Source organism: Azolla caroliniana, unplaced genomic scaffold (assembly GCF_043228905.1).
Source record: "Azolla caroliniana isolate FFs.n. ecotype wild unplaced genomic scaffold, voAzoCaro1.0.p SCAF_13, whole genome shotgun sequence".
NCBI lineage: Eukaryota > Viridiplantae > Streptophyta > Polypodiopsida > Salviniales > Salviniaceae > Azolla > Azolla caroliniana.
This window is the reverse complement of record NW_028230448.1, coordinates 13,433,203-13,454,222: the sequence shown is the minus strand read 5'-3', so window position 1 is coordinate 13,454,222 and position 21,020 is coordinate 13,433,203. Positions and strand designations below refer to the sequence as shown.

At 36.3% G+C, this 21,020-nt stretch overlaps 3 protein-coding genes across 4 annotated transcripts; 1 reads left to right on the top strand and 2 right to left on the bottom strand.

Annotated features, from left to right (window-relative positions):
- Nucleotides 1-736: 736 nt before the first annotated feature.
- On the bottom strand, nucleotides 737-5,442 carry SDRB (short-chain dehydrogenase-reductase B). Of its 2 annotated transcripts, none has more exons than XM_087329807.1 (5): nucleotides 5,187-5,442; nucleotides 3,931-4,090; nucleotides 2,129-2,298; nucleotides 1,361-1,583; nucleotides 737-1,045 (listed from the first exon to the last, which is right to left on the bottom strand). In XM_087329807.1, exons 1-5 carry the CDS (start codon nucleotides 5,403-5,405, stop codon nucleotides 1,026-1,028), a joined length of 792 nt encoding a protein of 263 aa, XP_087185933.1. In that variant the 5' UTR covers nucleotides 5,406-5,442; the 3' UTR covers nucleotides 737-1,025. The 2 variants fall into 2 exon arrangements, with proteins under 2 accessions (XP_087185933.1, XP_087185932.1); XM_087329806.1 differs by having other exon boundaries at nucleotides 737-1,049; nucleotides 5,187-5,441.
- Nucleotides 5,443-9,785: 4,343 nt separating this feature from the next.
- Nucleotides 9,786-13,388, top strand: LOC147856204 (pentatricopeptide repeat-containing protein At2g03380, mitochondrial-like). The gene is made up of 3 exons (XM_087329478.1): nucleotides 9,786-9,990; nucleotides 10,178-10,279; nucleotides 11,019-13,388. Exons 1-3 carry the CDS (start codon nucleotides 9,901-9,903, stop codon nucleotides 13,008-13,010), a joined length of 2,184 nt encoding a protein of 727 aa, XP_087185604.1. The 5' UTR covers nucleotides 9,786-9,900; the 3' UTR covers nucleotides 13,011-13,388.
- A 4,291-nt stretch (nucleotides 13,389-17,679) lies between these two features.
- LOC147856203 (GDP-L-galactose phosphorylase 2-like) lies at nucleotides 17,680-20,765 on the bottom strand. The gene is made up of 7 exons (XM_087329194.1): nucleotides 20,293-20,765; nucleotides 19,801-19,931; nucleotides 19,651-19,710; nucleotides 19,330-19,566; nucleotides 19,057-19,242; nucleotides 18,433-18,690; nucleotides 17,680-18,260 (listed from the first exon to the last, which is right to left on the bottom strand). Exons 1-7 carry the CDS (start codon nucleotides 20,396-20,398, stop codon nucleotides 17,889-17,891), a joined length of 1,350 nt encoding a protein of 449 aa, XP_087185320.1. The 5' UTR covers nucleotides 20,399-20,765; the 3' UTR covers nucleotides 17,680-17,888.
- Nucleotides 20,766-21,020: the final 255 nt, after the last annotated feature.

The following is a 21,020-nucleotide window of genomic DNA, read 5'->3' as shown; positions in this document are numbered from 1 at the left end:
ACATAATTTTTTGAAGCGTTCGCTTTCTTCACGCTCTCCCCTGCCATTGCCTAAGTCATCTACAGTAGGATATTTCTTCAATAAATAACACTAGTATAGTTTTTCGCTTGATGTAATTCAAGAATCTCTTAAAAAAATATCGTATATCTCTCATTTGCATTTGCCTTGTTGCTTTCTGGATGGGTGAGCAGTTTAATTTATGGTGAACCACAACTGTTCGCTGCAACATGATTATATTTGAGACCTTTTGGTTGTTTTTCATTAAAAAATGCAGAATTTTCCTAATGTCAGCTCATTTTTCGTCGGACAATGCATATTTTTCCTTCATTTGGTGATTTGTCAATTCTTCCAAAATCAATATTGGTTTAATCACAGTTATTACCACCTATTGTTGGATAGAGGAAGAGATTACTTTGGCTTTATAGAATCTCATCACCTTATCTGTTAATAAATTCAAACTAGGACAATGAATCATTACATTGATTGGAGTTCAACCTAGGACTCGCAGTGCAGACAGCTATGCATCAGTTGGCTGGGGTAGAATAGGTAGGAGTAGGTGCTGTTACACTCCATGATAAAATTCTATAACATTAATTTTCAATCAAGGAAACCATTTTCGTTGCTAATAATAATAATGAATAAGCCACACTGAATTCAAATTTCAGTATTTTTCTACACCACATCATGCCAAACTTATATCACATTACAGCAATACATCAATTAGGAGTCTCTCCTCTCCTGCGACATGATTATATTTGAGCTTTAAGAACGTTGGTTTAAATTTTAAATTATTAGGAAGACTTATTGATTCGTAGTTACAAGTTTGTAAAGTTTAGACAATAATATTGGTACTGCAGGCAGGTAATGGAATATTGATTTGGAAAATAAATCAGTGGTTACATGCTCGCATTTCTACAGTTTGCTTTTAGTTCTTGATCTAGCCTCCACAGCTCGTGAAATCGCTCTTATTGTCTCTTTAGGAACAATAGGAGGCTTGTGGAGCCAGCTTCCACCATCGACTGGAACTACGACCCCGTTGATATGCCTAGCTAAAATAGAGAATAAAAAATTTGTTAGAAGTTCCATAACGCTGAGCTAAATGAAGAAAAAATCAACATGGTTAAATGGTTAAATGTTAACCTTTAGTTGCTGAGATCTTGGGTTCAAATACATGAGTGATATAACCATTTATATTTTTATATGTACTCAACTATATTGAACAAAAATATACTATCTTTGTTACTTCAATTGTGGGATGGCCTCAATATCTTATGATTACCTATGATTGTGTAGTCGATAATTTGATAAAAAATAAGAAGGAAGAAAGAACAAGGTTATGCTGGGAAGCATAATTGATTACCAGCATCTGAGGCCAAGAAAACTGCAGCCATTGCAATATCCCACTTTTCACCCCAATTGTTCTTGGCTTCAGCATAGCGACCAAACACATCAGCTTCATTGGGAGCAAGTTTTTCCATCCCGGGTGTCTCTTTGATTGGACCCGGTGCAATGCCATTCACACGAATACCATAGTCAACTCCCCATTCAAGTGCAAGCGATCTTGTTATACTGTCAATAGCCGCCTGTTCTATAAATTACACAACATCATCATGATCATACTACCTGAACAAATATTCATTTATATTGTATTGTGATTTTGCTAGATTGTATTTGATTAAATCACTATTTATATGTGATATGAATGAACCACATCAATGCATTCATTGTATGAAAGTCATGCTTTTGGACATGATTCTTTTTCTGATATTGATCAAAAGGAAAATTGTAACAGAGATGAGGGTTACAATTTAGGAAGCGCATTCGTGAAAATTCATGAGTCATTTATGACAATATGTGGTTTTATGCCTTCTACATACTCATACAAATGACACTCTTTACTGCATTTTCATGATTTATGATACATCTGTCCTACTCTTCTCCAAGGAAAACCATTCTGCCCTTTTTCCATAATTACCAGGATGCTACTTGGTTTCCATATTGACAGTATAACCCCTCCATTTCATAAGATTGGCAAAAAATAACACCTCAGTTTTAATAAGGCTTCGTGATTCGCTGAATGTGGCATATGCATCATGGAAACTATGCAAAGGGAATCGCAGAAAATTACCTTTGCGGCTGAAACATGGATCTGATACCATTGCGCAGAATAATGCAGTGTTGCGCTGATATTAATGATGAGACCAGTATGTTTCCTGGTTTTTCCAGTGCCTCCAACTTTCAGATGATGCAGGGCAGCATGGCACATTGTGAATGTGCCCACTGAATCAATGTCTAAAACTGAAAAGCAGGAAATAGATGAATACTTTACACATATGAATACGTACAAAAGAAAAGTCACAAAGGCAAACATATATATAGATAGATAGATACATGCATACATACACATAAATACACCATGCATGCATACATACACACATACATACATGGATGCATAGAATGAACCATACGTGCATTCGCATTCGAGAATGATTCAATCAAATGTGTATGGTAAATCATCTCAAAGTTGGATTGGATTGGCAAGTTGGGTTGGATTGACTATGGTCTATATTATATATTGATTCACTCTCAATCCCAATAAGTGGACTCTAATCTATTGTGAACCACCAACATAAGTAGCAATGGGCATGGTTTCGGCTCAAACCGAACCGAACCGTTAAGCCATGGCTTAACGGTTTATTGATTCAAAGATAAGTAAACCGTTTGGTTTGGTTTCAAATATTATGATCCGGTTTGGTTTCGGTTCGGTTCGGTTTTGAATTTCATGGTTTAGCAGTTTATTGGTTCGGTTTGAATTTCACGGTTTAGTAGTTTAACGATTTCGGCTTATGTGGTTTGGTTTAAAGGTTTATAGGTTTATAGGTTTGGTTTGGTTTTGATTTATGGTAAACTGATTTGGTTTGGTTCTAAATTTTTCATAAACGGCTTGGTTTAAACCGTTCGGATCTAAACGGTTCGGTTTAAATGGCTTCATAAAATTTAAACAATTTGGTTTGGTTTTTAATATAAATAAATGGTTTGGTTTGGTTTCAAGGCCAAGAAACCGAAACCGAACTGCGCCCATTGCTAAACATAAGTATGGTTGCAATATTTGCATTGTATCACATGCATACTTTTGGGATGCTTCTTAAGAATCAAGACATCTCTATCATCCTCACTTTAGAACTTTACAAAAAAATGAGTATGAACTATAGAGATTGAATCAAAATATGTCATTATAAATTATAATCAAACGTTCAAAAACTCATAAAACATATATTCGAGAATATGAAGAAAACATGACATAGGCAGTAGTAGCATAACAACTTACCACTAGGGTGAGCTAATTTCTAATAACAAAGAAAGAAAAAAGAAACGATCAAAAACTCATAAAACTTATATTTGAGAATATGAAGAAAACATGACATAGGCAGTAGTAGCATAACAACTTACCACTAGGGTGACCTAATTTCTAATAAGAAAGAAAGAAAGAAAAAGAAGAAAAAGGAACATGACACTAACACACTAACAAGAGGATATGAGAAAGTTGGGAATTTAACCCAAGACACAAGTAATAGTAGCACAACAACCATAACTTACCACTAGGTTGTGCTTAGTTCTAATAATAAAAAAAGAAAAGAAAAAAAGTATTATAACACTAACATAAAATTTTGCTATAAAAATGGTACTAATGAGAGAGAGAGAGAGATGAGAAAATTGGGAATTGAACCCAAGACATAGACAGCAATAGCATGACTCCTTACCACTAGGGTGAGCTGAATTGTAATGACAATAAATGATAAAAAGGAGCACATATTTTTCCCATTTCAAACGTGTTCATTTCCAAACGTTTGAATGCTTGCACAAACACAAATATTATGTTCTATGCATGGATGTATACACATATTAATGAGCATGTATAAACATATCTACCAGTACGGAAACCATTCGGTGAAAGATCTTCCGCAGGCACGAGAAAGTTCCCAGCAGCATTATTTACAAGAATATCTAACCTCCCAAATTCTTGAACAGTCAATTCAACTACCCGTTGTGCATCTTCTTTGCTTCTCACATCTCCTTGAAATCCAACTGCCTGTATATGCATAAAGTTCAGAGATAAGTTCAAGATTGTGACTGGAATCGCTAGTTTAAAACTCCAAAAAACTGAAAACTAGTATCTGAGTGCAAGAAAATGTGTCTATTTAAAGTTTAAATTCATAAGTTTAATGGCTTGATGTAAAAAGTCTTGCATGAAATAACCATCAATGTCAAATCATAAAAGAATCTTGATAAAGTGCTTACAAATTTAGAGAGAACTCTTAGAAACTGCAGTAAACATATTAACACCACGAAAGAGATGGAAATGAAATAAATGAATATAGAGAACACATATAGAGGTGAGCTGGATTGGCCACACCAATTATTGTTCTATTCTGGTTCCTTATAATCATGGATAAAAATGATAACGCTGAATGGTCAGACCAATTTTTATTCCTCATGATTTAGATTCATTCCATTCAACCATGAAAATCATTGATGAAAATGATAGCAGTAATGTGTCTGCCAATGATTGTGTTTTCATTGTAGTTTGTGATAAAAAATCCAAATGTACCATTCAAACTGGTCTTTGGCTTATCGTTCCCAACTTCAGCAGTTGTGATCTAAATTTGCTTTCATGGGTTGAGCATATCACATATGATAAATGGCTTTATATAATTAAACTCTGCAAACCATTCGTTATGTTTTCTACTTACTTATTTTGTTGCTTATGTAGATTGACAAGTCCAAATCTTTTGTGTTAAATGGGCCAGTAACGTAGCAGGATCCAGAGGTGTTTAGTTAAGAATATGAGAACTGACAACAATCATTATGTTTTATATAGAGGAAATGGGAAGTCAAAAACATGAAAACAAAAGGAAATCATCATCATCCATAATACCAAGTCTCATTCACTATGAACCTAAAACTAAGAACCCATAAATGATACATAAATAATATCCTTTTTAAGGAAAAATCCATCCACCATATTTACAGTGAAGATGCATCAGACTATACATACAAACATATGCATGCAAATACATGTCCATACGAAAAGCAAAGATCTTTTCAACCATTTCAACAATGGAGAGAAGAAAGCCATGAGATATATAGAGCACAAAATGAGAGCATTGGAAATGAGAGATAAGAACCTTGAATCCTGAGTCTCGGAGGGAAGCGACGGCTTCATGCAGGACGTGTTGGCGGCGTCCCATGAGAGCGACGGAGGCACCGTGCTTACAAAACTGCGTGGCCATCTCGAATCCGATACCTGTGGCTCCGCCAGTGATCAGAGCTACCTGTCCTTGGAGCAAAGATTCCTTGAAAGGAGAGGAGGAGGAGGAAGAAGAAGAAGAAGAAGAAGAAGCCATTGGAAGATGAAACAATACACAGAGGTACAAAACAAATAGAAACAGACGAAGAGGAGTAAGAAGCAGAAGAAGAAGAAGAGAAGGTCTGTTTTATTATTAGTTGAACTACTTTAGAGAGATCTTTAGTATATGTATATATGTTAAGGACAAGGCAATTATTTACTTTGAAAGATTTTAGAGAGAGTACATATATGTTATGTCTCAATGGTTCTTTTTTTTTCCCCATGATATAATTAATCCGCGCCATGATATATAATTAATCTATGCGCATATGTGAGAGATCAGGTGTCCAAGTGTCCAATGGCTCTGCGAGCTCCCCAATCGAAGGTGCTCAAGGTTCGCGTGTTTACGTCACGTCATCATAATAGCTTGCTGAAGAAGAATATGGAGATGTTCGTTATCGGTATTGCTGAAAACCCAACAATGGTTTGAGTGATGACCCAACATGGCATCAACATAAATGTGTTGCCCTCGCTCCAAGATATATATATAGATATATATATATATATATAGATATATATATATATATATATATATATATATATAGCTTGGATTGGCTCCCCATCTGAATATGACCAAAGTGGAAAACAATAGAGCCCTCCCGAATTGTTATTATCAGCTTGGAAAACAAAATAGCATGGATCAGCCCCATAAAATTTGTTGGTAGGAAGATGCCCTACTATAAGACACTTTTAACAAACGACGGATAATCGATTCACATCAAGCCCTCTAATATGGACATATGTACGTCTATCCCATGTGTTGGGTAGTATGATAAGGTAGGTGCGAACTTCTTCCCATTAGTTAGAGATTGAGGTAGGCATATATCCACGAATATCTCTAGAAGAAAGAATTTGCCTATAGTATCATCAGGGGGTGGAATGTGAAGAACACTATGTTGGTCGTTGTATTTTTCTATGAAATAAGAGGGAGATATCATTGTCTCTTTAAGCAAGGTCTTGGCCCACTTTGTAAGGTAATGGAAAATGAGGACCAACAATGCTTGGGGCTTTTCTTGCTAGAACTGAAGAGACATAGGGAGAGGTGGTTCCAAGACAACAACAACAACCATACAAGCTCATCAATAAAGAACTATCACAACTTTCTTTTACAATAGATTAAGGTTTAGGTTTTAGGACACCCCTATTCCCCATGGTTGAACGTTTAATAATTGCATGTCCGACACAATCATATCCACTTTGTGCACAATGTTGCTCTACATGTTTTAGATTATGGTTTCATTTTGCTTTTACGAGCATTGTATGATTATGTTGGCCCTTGGGTCGACTCTTGAAAAAATGGGGAAATTCATTACATTTGACGTGTTGATGAACATACGTCACATAAATTGTTGACATGATTTTTCTTGATGTGCAACAATGGAGTGGGATGTCAAGGTGTTGCTAAAATCAAGTGGTTGAGCTGAAGCAAGTCTTGAAGAGGAAATTATATATGGATTTTATTTGTAGATGATCAAACGAGAGGAATGGGATAATGAGAATAGTGAATTTTATGAATATAAGTAGAAACTAGAGTTATTTTCAAACACATAAATAATCAATAAGCATGGAGTTATGGATCATACTTTGGTTTTGATTCATGAATGAAATACACCTTTAGGGATGCATTTATCTAGATATTGGGGGAATATGAGAAAGGGTATACATGAAAGGATCAATTATCGTTGAATATACAACATGAGAAAGATTTCAATGTTGGATTCAACAAGCCAATTCCAATGCAATTTTTTTGATGTGTTTCAATTATGTTTTGAACAAAGGGCAATGTCTTGTTGGAATGGAGTCCATAGAGAACCACACACACACACACACACACACACACACACACACACACACACACGTGTGTGTAGATTGTGTCTAGTGTGCACATGTGTGGAAGGTTGGGGCACATAGTAACTTGAGCAATATATGTGCATATTTGCATGCAAATTACTCGAGTTGTCGATAGTGTAGCATCGAGCTCCCAATGATGGACATTGTGATCTACATGCTATAATGATGACCATTTACACCAAGAGAGCCTTAGGATGCAACAATGTTGCCACGATGTTACCCGGTGGGATAGAAGGGCCAAAGTGTGAAAGGATCGCGAAGGACAAGTATGAAAAGGACGCGAGGACAAATGTGGAAGGACCAAAGGAAGCCGAATACAAATAGCCGAAGGTAGAAGCCGAATATCAAGGAGGAGTAGTTGGGAAAGCGTCGAGCAAAAGGGAAAGCTATATAATCAAGAAGTGGCGAACACATAAGGGGATCAAAGGAGGAACTAGACAGATCATAGCCTAGAGAGATTAGATCACTTAGAGCACTAAGCTCAGATTAGAAACGAGTGAGTGAGAGTTATACCAATTTTACTCGGTACTGTAATGTATTGTATTGTATGCTCTTATAATCGAAGAATTATACTTTTGTGGGCAAGCATTGTGTCTACCCCAATCAACTATTTATCTAATTACGTTTCGGTCTGTGCAATTAAGTGTATGAATCTGTTGTAGCTGATTTTGTAGAGTGAACTGCTCGCCATCGAAACACTCTGATTAGACTCGGGATTTATGTCTCTACGCACCACATTCCTTGACCCGATTACTCAGGAGGAGTAATTGAAGTTGTTCTCCAGGAGGGAGTAACACACGATCCATGTGGACAACATAGGTGAATGATAAACCCGATGAGGTCTTCATGATTGTGTGGGAGATAAGATTTGAGTATTTCTAAAGGTGTCACATGGCGTTAGTCTAGAACCGAGCTCTCTCCCCTAGACATCTTGGTCCATATTGACTATGAAGACAACCATTTACACCCTCGAGAGCCGCCAGGATGCGATTGTAGCATCCATGCGGCAAAGCACATGTGAACGATGAACCCGACCAACGAGAGGTATTTCCGAGGTCGCAAAGGGTAGAAACCCCAATTCTTCACAGAGGGGTAGAACCTAAATTTTCAAATGTTCCTCTCTGTCTCTCTCTCTCTCTCTGGTGAAAACACACAATAATATTATTAATACATGTATGTGAAAAACACTAAATTTACAATGGTGTCACGATGGAGTATGGTCACCCACTAACTACACAGGTAGTGCAATATGTTGAATTGCAAATAGACAAGTGTTAAGAGTATATTACTAATCAATAGACAAAAATAAAGGTAAATAGATTGGATAGAAGAACTTGTTCCACCTGACCACCCCCGAACTATGATCAAGACATAACAACCTACCACGAACATCCCATACTGACGGATATTAGGATGAGTAATAACAAGATCGTCACGACGAAAGGCTAGCCTACACCACCGATGTCTTAAGATGACAATCTTCCAACATAATATGTCTTGTGAGGGTAGTTATGCCTCATATTTATACTTCTTCCTAGGCCCCTTGAATGGATGTGCCTTCTTAAAAGACTCTCCATTCATTGGTTGTCAAGGTCATGACTCATGATAGTGCATGCCCCTATTATTCCTTCTATCCTTTCGAGAGGCCAACATAATAACAGACAAGACATGCCAAGTAACTCATTTTGCAAAGAATTACAATGCTACGTACTAGATGATGGTTTCCAAACAAATAAGGAGAGCGCGTCTTGCCATGAGACAACTAAGTGTTGAAGAGCAAGGAATCCTACGTGAAATACATTCGTTTAGTAATTGCCACCACGAAGCCATAATCGTTACCCTCCCCTTTATTAGATCTTTTTTCCCGACGAAATATTGAACAATAGATATACATGGTTGTGAGCTTGAACACATCTCCTGCATTAATGAAAATCTACGAAAGTGCTGAGGGGTTGCTAGATGATTCCACGCAACTCATGTGATTACTCTTCTTATCCCTCATCCGCAACAAAATATCGAAGACATTGCAAGACAGAATGCAAAGCCTTCTTTGTCCCTGACAACAATCGCAAGTAATATAATATCATGGGTTCCATAATACATTCATTATACAGAAATGGCCAAATTGCGAATTACAATATATAAACTTTATCCCTTAACTTACTTACTAGATATCCATTCATTCCATTAACTCAAGATATCCATTCATAATACATTCAAGATTACATAGTATGTTACGCATGACTCAAGGGTTCCATAATACATTCATTATACAGAAATGGCCAAATTGCGAATTACAATACATAAACTTTATCCCTTAATTTACTTACTAGATATCCATTCATTCCATTAACTTAAGATATCCATTCATTCCATCAATTAATCATAATATATTCATTATACAGAAATGGCCAAATCGTGAATTACAATACATACATAAACTTTATCCCTTAACTTGTACTAGATATCCATTCCATTAACCTAAGATATCCATTCATTCCATCAATTGATCATTCTTTAACATTCTCTCTCTCTCTCTCTCTCTCTCTCTCTCTCTCTCTCTCTGTCTCTGTCTCTGTCTCTGTCTCTCTCTCTCTCTCTGGGGGATTATCACTCGTAATTTTCTGAGGTCTTTTGGAGGAATGCCCTCTCAATCTGCAGAGCATGTTGCTGATCTCTGGCTCGATTACTTCTCTCATCCTTCCCAATGGTGGGATATCAGGAAGAGGAAAGTAAGTTCCTTCATTGATTCCTATTCGTCTCCTTTCATCTGTCCATGTCGTCATGATTTCTTATATCCGTTTCATTCCTTTGTAGTTGTAGCAATAGTAGTAGATGAAGAAGATAATAGTCATTTATCTATTATTACTTATTATTTGGAAATGTTTGAGTTAATTCCTCTGTTTCTTATTTAAACAGACAAACCCTAAAGCCCCAGATTTCAGACATAAAATTCGCAAAGAAAGGCTGTGGATAGATAATCGTTTCAACCCAATCTGGCTTCAAGATAGGCTTCTTGAGGTAAGCTCTCAATACGTTGTTTTAATCTATTTATACTGAGGGTTTTGGGTTTTACCTTTTCATTTCTGAACGGTAAATGATGGATCCAGCTTCCATCATCATTTGTGAACCTGACGATTTAGTACTTGTTGTAGAATTTCTATTTCTCTGGCTGGATTATTGTTTACAATGTACAAATCAGGGTTTCTTTAGGGCTATCCCAGCAATGAACTCAATCGGTATCCTACTACTAACTTTACTCTGTTTTTGGAGTTCCTATGAGCGCTGGTAAGATTAGAGTTTAGAATGTACCAATCAGTGTTGCATCACTAATAAACTCGATTGGTGCTCTAGTTTTCATTTTACTTTGTTTTTGGAATTCATATATCCTCTAATAGAAACTTTAGAATCAAGGGGTTTTTGGGATTAGCTCGCTATAGAATTTGGTGATTGGTACTCAAACGCTCACTTTTACTTGTTTAGAATTGCAATGTGCTCCGTTAGAATCTAGAATGTACAAATAGATGGTTTTGAGATTAGCTTGCTAACAAGTTTGATGATTTGGTAATACTTTCGTTCTCATTTTTACTTGTTTTAGAATTTCCATGAACTCTTATTGGATTATAGTTTACAATGTACCAATAGAGAGTTTCGGGATTAGCTGACCAATGAATTTGATGCTTTGGTATATTTTCATTTTCACTTGTTTTAGAATTTCAATGTACTCTGATTGGATTATAGTTTAGAATGTACCAATCAGGGACATAAAAGGGAAATAGCTAGCAGTTATAGTGATGAGGAAACACAAGCCTCAGTGGAGGAGACACTTAGTTCTTTTGGAGAAAGAGTGCCATCAATTGATATTATGGCGTCCCTCTTGAACAAATGTACAAATCAAAGACTTTTGCTTCCCTCGCTGTGGTTACATGCTCATATGCACAATATGGGTCTTGAAAATCATATATCACTTGGAAACCTACTTGTATCACTTCTTGTTGAAGTCGGACGAATTCAAGAAGCCCAACAATTATTCGACAAGTTATTCTATAGGAATGAATGTTCATGGAATTCTCTTATTTCAGGTTATGCCAAACATGGAGAGCCACATCGAGCTCTCTTATTGTATCATGAAATGAAGAAGGATGATTCCTTAAAGCCTAGTATGTATACTTATGTGGCATTGCTTAAAGCATGTGCTAACCTTAAAGACTCAAAAAGAGGGTGCGAAATACATTCCGAAATAGCCAGTAAGAGCTTGTTGGAAACCAACGTGTTTATAGGTAGTTCATTGCTTCACATGTATGCTCAATGTGGTTTTATTGAGAAAGCACAAGAAGTGTTTCACAAATTGCCTGTTAGAGACAGAGTCGCATGGAATACGCTAATTACAGGATTTATTGAAAATGAACGTGGTGTTGAAGCATGCCAAGCATTTGAACAAATGCAATTGGAAGGTGTTTCTCCGGATAGTATCACTTTTGTGGGCATATTGAAAGCTTATAGCAAGATAGGAGCCATGGAAAAAGCTAAAGAAATACATGCACAGATCGACAAAAGTGGGAAAATAGAAAGTATTGCAGTAGCCACAGCGTTAGTGGATATGTATGTGCAAAATGGATTGCTCGCAAAAGCACAACATGTGTTCGAGAATTTTCAGGATCGTAATGTAATGTTGTGGACAGCCTTAATTGCAGGGTATGCCGAGCATGGCTATAGTTTAAATGCATTGGATTCTTTTGAGAAAATGAAGCTTGAAGGCATTTCTCCAGATCCGTTGGCCTTTGTTTATATCTTGAAAGCTTGTGGTGCCTTAGGAAATGCAGGAAAGGCCCGTCAACTACATGGAGAAATCTGCAACATGTGCTTTGATAGAGATATGTTGGTCAGTAGCAGCTTGGTTGATATGTATGCAAAATGTGGTTTGCTTGAAGAGGCACAATATGTGTTTGATAAGCTTACTAAGAGAAATATAATCTCTTGGAATGCATTAATTGGTGGATATGCTGAACACGGATCTTCTGAAGCTGTTTTTGAGTGTTTCAACCAAATGCTAACAGATGGCATTCCTCCAGATGCTATTACCTTTGTTTATATATTAAAAGCCTATGGCAATATAGGGGCTATGGAAAAAGGCCAAGATATGCATATGGAGATCACCAAGAAGGGGCTAGAGAGGGATGTTGCCCTGGGAACTGCATTAGTTGAATTATATTGTAAAAATGGCTTCTTGAAAACAGCATGCCGATTATTTGAAAAGCTGGAAGTTCGAACAGTTGTTACATGGAATGCACTTATTGGAGGATATACTCAACTAGGTGAATGTGAGAATGTTTTCAAAACCTTTGAAAAGATGAAAGAAGAAGGTGAGAAGCCAAATCTGATTACATTCCAGAATCTTCTGAATGTATGCAGCCATGCTGGTTTGGTGGATAAGGCGCAATTGTACATGAAATCGATGAGCAAAGAGTATGGGATTAAAGCAGATCTTGAGCATTACACGTGCATTGTTGATGCTCTTTGTCGAGCAGGACAAGTATATTCAGCAATTACAATGATCAAGGATATCCCATTCTCACCTGATCTTGTTGTTTGGCATTCTATCTTAGGTGGCTGCTCCAAATGGGGCGAAGTTGAGCTCGGAAGACATGCTTTTGAATATGCATTGTTATTGGATGAAAAAGATGTTGGAACTTATGTGTGCATGCATAATATCTATGCAGATAATGTCATGTTAAAAGATGCAATAAAGTGACTGAAAGGAGCGAAATGGACTCATGTAACAAATCACCGGTGAAGTGTTGACACTTCGAAATCTTTGAGGTTTCATAAGTATGTGGTATATTGTATATGCCTTTATCCTTGCGAGTAAAATATGAGAGATGTAATGCTTGCAAATAAAGATACAGAAGTGCATAAGAGTTATCTTTATCATGAATGCCTATGGGAAAAGGGAAAGAAAGGTCTTCTAAGAGACTTTTCTATGTAATATAAAACAACAATGCATTGTTGGCATTTGTAATTCAAGCTTTGTGATACATAAACAGTTGTAACAATATTAGTTGAGAAAGGACTTTGATGAGGGCTAAGTACGTAGCTCAACCAAAATGCCATATGGCGATTCCTCTCTTTTATATTTGTAATCATGATTTCTCTCTAGGTTCGGTTCAGCCTCAAGTAGATGCTAACATATTTTCTCATTCTTGGGTTGTGTTGCTCTTTGTCAATGTTAATATAACATTATCGGCACTAAAATATTGTGAAGTTCAAGTTTCAGATCCTTTCCATACCTATTTCCCATCAGTAAGAAAGACTTAGATTCAATATTACATGCTTGATTGTTTATAAACGTATTTGCAAATCACCATTGAATTTGTTTGAAAATAGGAGATCTCATATCTACTCAGAAGATAATAGAATGAAATATGCAAATTGTTACTTCATAGAAGAGAAAAGTACATTAAATAGAGGCCCCCTGTTTTTAGGGAGAACTTAAAAAGATGCGCTGACCACTTTTAATTTAATGATTGTATCTTAACCTTAATAATTTTGAGTCACAAATGTTCATCGAGAGAGCATCTAGAAGAGAGTACTAATTCTTGGATTAAAATTCAAACCCGTAAAAGAGTTGAAACAAATTTTAACATCAGCTAATTTGCGGTTTCTCGTTAGAAGATCATCGTAATTTAGGATGGCACTTTTATGTTTGCAAATGCTGATAATTTATAGCTCCTCTTAATAGTTCTACATGATTGGATCATTTTTGCGACCCAAATTCCTTAGGATATTTGCCAACAAGAGCCACAATAAGGATGAATTGTGCTTCACAGCACACAAATATGATATCTTCAATGAGATATATAGAAAGAGGGTGACATTATTTGTAAAGACATTTATCGTCTTATTCAATCTAGAGAGAAATGAAGACATTGAAGACACCATACCATGACTCTTCCATCATAACAACTTTGGGTTGCAAAGTAAAATAATCAGTTAGACTACAAAAATAAATAAGATGAAAGTCAAATACAATTGGATTACAATACATAGAACACGGAAAAGTAAACCAATCAATAAACTACAAAGAAAGTAGTTGGGGACTTAAAATTAGACCATAATTACAACATATGGAACACCAAAATACTAAACACTAAAACAACAAATACACTACAAATAAATGGGATGAAAACTACTACAATTGAACCAAAAAAACTATATGTGATTGAAAATTTGAAATCTAAGGTTTTAATCAACAAGACCTCAAACAAGATGCTTTAGATCACATAATCCTAATGGGATCATCCTTAACCTGTGGATTTTTTAAATGTAAGTAAATAAGGTAAACTTTCCGAATGGTAAGGTTAAGTGTTCTTAGCGAGTGCCCCAACTTTCATTGGTAGGGCAAGTCGTGTTAGCTAGATTGCAAGCTTTGGGGATAGCAAGCACCTTACTATGATCGAAATAATTGATCGGGGGCATGTTAAGGAACATACAAACACATGCTAGTTCCATACCTTGCATTGCATTACAACAATCTTCAGATGGTTTCGTCAGAGACACATAACGTACACATGAGGTAAGTTGCCTCACTGTCGAAATAATATTGCATGATGGCATCGTGGGTGCTTTCGTGTCACTTTGTCCCCTTGCCCACATGACCATCATCAAGGTTATCATCAAGCCCATAATAAGTGCCTCTTTTTTGTAGTTCTTCTTCATCTCGAGCTTTAACCTTGAGATTTCTCCTCCACTTCAAAATCCTCCAACACACCTTTATATAGACAAGATATATAATAAACCTCATTCAGAAACTATGACCCATCCAATTTGTTCGTCAATATTTCTAAGGTCTAATGTTATAGGTAAACATTCTCTCATGTTGGTTATCCATATCCCACTACCACCACTAAGCATGGTACATTTGGAAGTTGGTAATGTCACACGGTTAAGATGGGCAATTTTTGAAATGACATACAATTTTAGTTTTCTATTAGTGTTGATAACAATCCCCCTTCCTAATTTGGTCCTCATGCTTTCTTGATACTCTCATCACATTTTGACATTCACATCCTAATATTTATTGGGTTATGTTTCTTACTCATACATATATCTAGAATATGAATGAAGTTCTCATTTACTACTTTCACCACAAGTATAATTGTGAATTTTGGTATTTATGTCTAGATTTTCATTTGCACATATTCTTATGTATTATTCGAAGTAGACAAACAACACTTGGCCACACAAAACAAACATCACCATTAATATTGTGATTCAATAATATCCATGGATACATGTTAAATAACACAATTTCAAATGCTACATAGAGAATCTTCAAAAAATAGAAATAGATTAAGAACCATGCCAATCCTTCCAAATTATGAAGTGGCCTCTCCATGTGCTTGATGCCTTTGAATTGTAGCATTAAAGCCACTAATGCCACTCTTGTTTATTAACCCATATACCTTGGATTCAAATTTGACAATTTTATTAATCCAAAATTTTCTCGCAAGGAAAATACACAATTTTCAAGAAAGAACTCAAAAGTCACAAATTCAGTAGGATATACAGACTAGACCAAGATAATATCTTCATTCTATGACCCCACGACTCTCAGATGACATGAACTCTAGATATAGATCTCGCTTAACATAATGGTTTGCTTGCTTGGTTTGTTTTTTCCATCCCAAAACATAATATCATCAGTGCATTCTTTGATTTTCTCTAAATTGTTTTCATTATTAGAAGTTCATGACTTTTCAATGTACACTCCCCCCACCTTGAAAATAGTCATGTTGTGTCCCTTGCAATTCTCTATCATCTACATGAGATTTCTTCGCTTTTGCAAATTTTTAAGAGATGCGTTATGTTCCCTAGATTGCACATGGTTAAAGATATTTGTAAAGATATAATGTGTTGTCTTTGCTCTTCATATGAACGACTACAACAAAATCATATCTACTTTTGTCCTTAAAATTACATGTTAATGTTTCCACCAATATACAAAGCTCAATACTTCCATCCTCAATTTTGTATCAACCATCTATATTCATCATGAAAAAATAAAATATTCCTAAATATTTTGGACAATAGAAATGTGAATTGATTGTAATTCTGAATGCTTGTGTTTGATTTTTGTGTACACCATTTTACATTTGTAATAAGAAAACACAAATCCATTTTGGGCGTTGGCATGTTATGGTCACTTTTTGAGAAATAATGTTAAAATGGGATTTATATAAGAGGTATGCATCAAAAAGTTTTTTGTCTAGCTAGTTTGAACTCTTGGACCAAATTCTATGTATCGTGTGATATTTATAGCCCAAACTTTAGTTCTTTCTTCCGTACTTCCAACTTTACTACAATTCAATGTATGTTGCAATGGTAGCCCCTATTGTTCTTAACCCGAGCTTTCCCTTTCCCCACCAAATCAATGTAAAGATACGTATTGATAGAATACAGTCACTCAAAAGGGCTAACCCATCATCGTTAGCCTTCCACCATGATTGTTCCAAAATGAAACCTCTAGGTTTTGGAATCTTGGATGGAATAAATTGGAAGATCTTAATTATCATGATCTATGATTTTACATGGAAGTGACTGATGTTGGTGGTGTATGGTTCCATGTATATGTTGTATTATTAGTTGCTAATATATATTACTATCGTAGGATACTTCATGCAAGTTGCTTGTCAAGGATGCAGTGAATCTCTTCAATCTGCGAATTTCCATTTACTTTTATTAAGTGTAATGTTGCGACCCTTGAGGTAATGGCTTGTAGAAATCACATCAATTAGATTTAGTGTGCATAGGATATCTTTTGATACCATTTTCTTTTATTACATACCAATTTGTCATCATCTTTGATGCCTTTTTCAAGGCTTTTCAACAATTCCAACTATTTGAGCCTTCTTAAATCATTTTATTAAATCAATCGACAATGCAATTAAAATAACAATAATGCAAAATTTCGCATTTTGGCTAGAAATAAATTTTCCACTGCAACAATATTGAATCCAATGTTTTTCTTTGTCATTAGCACAAAAGCTAGTAATTTCAACCAAAAAATCAACACCCTTCTGATAATAGCAGAACATATGCATACACAAAAAGGACCGCGATCATTTTCGCAACATTCATTTGTTTCTGCTTGCTCTCCAAGAATTCAATGCCAAAGTTTCTCAGTCGCAAAACTTCTCAAAGAACAGATTATTACCTCAAGTACGAAACATATAGAGAATCCATGAATTAGCATGGAAGAAATAAAGTTCATAGGACTTTCGACATTAAACACAATAATATGAAATAAAACTACAGGAAAGTCACCCCAAGATGAAGCAAGTAGTAGATATTTACTTCATGTCAGGTAAATGTCTTCTCAGATTGTGCATATCTTACTTTATCATTGCAGGCAATGCGGCAACTGACCAATGATACACTGAGCCAATATCATTTCCACCAAACTCTTACAGTTAATTAAAAATAGAAACCATGGCTCATTCTACACGTTGTCTAATAGCTGTGTTGCCAACATTGCCTTTATTCTCTACCATAGTCTTTTCATATCAAATCAAATCACCATATAACGGCGTCCTTATGAAATGCAATGACACAAAATGGCTTTTTACATGGTCTACACGACGGTTTCTTGCAAGGACATGGATGTGAAGTTTTTCGCCTTACTTTTCTTCCCACTGATGCTCTGTTCTGGAAGCTTCAGTCCTTCATTATTATTCAATGGGATGAAAGAGAACATTTGATCATTCAAGGTATGTTCGTCTTCTTTCCATGAAGCCTCAAGGCAAAAGTGTTTAACTTCGTTAAATCTCTCTTCCGAGAGAGAGACTTCAGCGAGTAGTTTCCATGCATATTCTTCAGTTGCAGCCTCGTAATCCTCCCTTCGTTTCAGAACGATATGCCCACTTATCTCCCATACGGCTGGATTCACTTGTGTATCCAGAATGCTTTGATCTACTTGGCCTAAGGCTTGCTTTTCAGCAAAACACTGGCACACGAAAAACAAATTTGGTTAGAGCATTTTATTCAAGCAAAATAGTATTCATTATTTTATGCCAAAAACAACGGTAAGGTCTTCATTTATTTGAAGCCAATATTGGGTGCCAAGTTTTAGTTTTGTTTAGCATTTTCATTATAATAAAAAAGGAAAAAATATTTACCTGTGGGAAAAGAAAGACTCGAAGCCCACAATCTGCAATGAGGACATTGAATGGAATATTGCGTTCTTGGAGAACCATACAAGCCCTAGCCACACAATTGGCCAAATCATTCAAGCTTCCGGTGCACTCGTATACCAATCCATTTACCGCATAATTGGCCAATTCAAATACTTTCACACATGACTTATTCTTCTTCAGACTTCCAATCCTCTTCACCTCAGCTCTCTCCACAGGAAATGGAGCCACAAGGTAATAAGCCTGAAGAAACACGAATAGTAGCACATATAATATATCAATCTTTTGGTACATTTGAGCTCACTCTATGAACAATTGACGTGAATTTCATATTCATGACCTTGGCACTTGTGCATGTGATGGTGTTACCACTTCACAAACCATAAATTGGAATTATCCATGTCAGAGAACATGTCATATCTAAATCTTAGTGCATGTGGGTGTGTAATGGAATTATAGCACTTTCATTGACCATGGATTGAAATATTTCAAATTAGAAAAAATACAACATTCAGATTTTGATACATTTTAAATTGTGTCACGTAAGTTATCACTTTGTGGGACTATGAATAGAAATCTTCTGTGACTTTGAAAGACCAAAAGAATTACCTGAAAGTGAAGATGATTGATAGTCGCATATGCTCCGAGACTGTTAAAACCCACACGAAAACTTGTATTATTGGCTTCAGCAGCAAAGTGCAAGGCAAGGCGGAAACTTTCTTCATCAATTTGTTGTGGCTTGCAGTCATGTAGTTTCGGCACAAGTAGAACATGACCATATTCAATTGGACTTACCTGAAAATGAATAAAAAATTTAATACAAGAAATGATGCCATCTTGATTGATTACCCCACTAGAGCCAACGTAGAGATTCTTCCTCACGTTTATTGCAACAATATTCGGACTTTTGCCAACCACCATCTCATCACAATAACCATAATGCTCATCCTTGCTCTCCTCAAAGCAAAATAAGACCTCCTCTTGACCTACTTTAGAGAAGTTGAACTTTTTGGGATCATAAGCTTGAAGAACTTGGTCAACGCGAAACTCTGTAGGGCGTTTCTTCGAATGCCTCCCCTCATTCAGTTGTGCAACAAATCCAAATTCCCCAGGAAGAACCTTTCACACAGCAAAAGTGGCATTCCACTTCAAAAAAAAATTCACAAACCCAATCCATTCAATCTTTTTAATGCATATACACACCTTGGTCTCGCAAGCTGTCACATCATAGCGGAAGAGCCCACGGGCTGATCGTTCCTCCCACTGAAAAAGCACAGTTACAAAGGTTATGTTTTCGTCACATCAGTGTAAAGAAAAATTCTATCCAGAATACATGATTTTATTATTAAGAACCTGTCCAAGGATAAGAGAATCGAGGAACTGAGCATCACAGTTTTCAGAGTCACTATCTGAAGAATCGAGCATATCATGGCAATGACCTTTTGTTTTGCTTCCAGAGAAAGTATATACAGGTAGCTTAGCTCCTGCAAGATTATTTACGATATTCAGATTTGCAACTGCCTATGTTTCCCCTTCATATCGATCTCTATCGTATATCAACATTAAAACAGCATGACATAAAGATTATCCCCGTACAAGGTTTCCCTTTGTAATAAATTTGTACCATATATAAATAAACCAAAATATCATGTCATGGGATATGTATAATTATCTCATATAAACTATGCATAACACATATGAAACTAAAGTTCAATGCTAGTAGCCTATGTTATGTTATGCTATGTTAGAAAATATATAATTATAGAGCACAAACATACAGCAAGTTATCTACCATAATAAGAAACAAAGGCGTACAACAAGTAAATTGAAGAGTTTTTAACTTGCCAGGAATACAACAAGAACCCAGACAGTTTCTTCCACAGCCGGGGCGTTCCACCCCACCATCCTGATAGATGGAGAGAAGTGTCGGAATCCTCTTGATGGTAAGCATGTTTCTCAACCTTTTCAGGGGTGGCAGTAACAACTTTCGGTTTCTCCTCGAGAGGGAAGAAACGGAAAGTTGAAAAGGAAGGGAAGGAACCTCCCCCTGCTAAGTATTGGAGATCTGAAGGTTGCCCGCCCTCAGCAGGGGTGGCGCCCCGGCCTCCGTGTATTGAAGGATGGCTCACAAGCAAGAAAGCGTCGTGGATCTTCCTCGCATATGTACACTGTCGAAGATCTGCGAGGGGCTTAATTTTCAAAGCCGTGATGCCCCACTTTGACTATCCTCCAGTTGATCCCCCACGTCCGCAACTTCCAAACTGGTGATGAATCTCTCAGGAATGCACTCGAACCACCCTCCGAAACTTCAGCAAAAAAAAAATTCCTGCATCCCACATGCAATGCCTCAATTAGTACATTCAAAGTGTCCAATCGATGATAAGTTATTGCATGTCCAAAGGAAAAACAAACCAAATTCAAAAGTGCTGCATTTCCATCATGATGGATTAGGTATTAAGGTCTTTCGCACGTGTACGGACAAGCAATTAACACTTGACCTTCAGTATATGGGTTATGGGACCATTAACAATAGATAGGGATATTAGCTTATTGCATGCATATTTAGTTAACGA

Coding starts and splice junctions, on each gene's coding strand:
- SDRB (XM_087329806.1), bottom strand. CDS start 5,405: ATGGCTTCTTCTTCTTCTTCTTCTTCTTCCTCCTCCTCCTCTCCTTTC. Junction 2,299..3,930: donor ACCGAATGGTTTCCGTACTG/GTAGATATGTTT, acceptor CCTGCTTTTCAG/TTTTAGACATTGATTCAGTG. Junction 1,050..1,360: donor TTTCTTGGCCTCAGATGCTG/GTAATCAATTAT, acceptor TCTCTATTTTAG/CTAGGCATATCAACGGGGTC.
- LOC147856204 (XM_087329478.1), top strand. CDS start 9,901: ATGCCCTCTCAATCTGCAGAGCATGTTGCTGATCTCTGGCTCGATTAC. Junction 9,991..10,177: donor GGGATATCAGGAAGAGGAAA/GTAAGTTCCTTC, acceptor TTATTTAAACAG/ACAAACCCTAAAGCCCCAGA. Junction 10,280..11,018: donor TTCAAGATAGGCTTCTTGAG/GTAAGCTCTCAA, acceptor TGTACCAATCAG/GGACATAAAAGGGAAATAGC.
- LOC147856203 (XM_087329194.1), bottom strand. CDS start 20,398: ATGCTTACCATCAAGAGGATTCCGACACTTCTCTCCATCTATCAGGAT. Junction 19,567..19,650: donor TGACAGCTTGCGAGACCAAG/GTGTGTATATGC, acceptor GCTGTGTGAAAG/GTTCTTCCTGGGGAATTTGG. Junction 18,261..18,432: donor GAGTCTTTCTTTTCCCACAG/GTAAATATTTTT, acceptor TTCGTGTGCCAG/TGTTTTGCTGAAAAGCAAGC.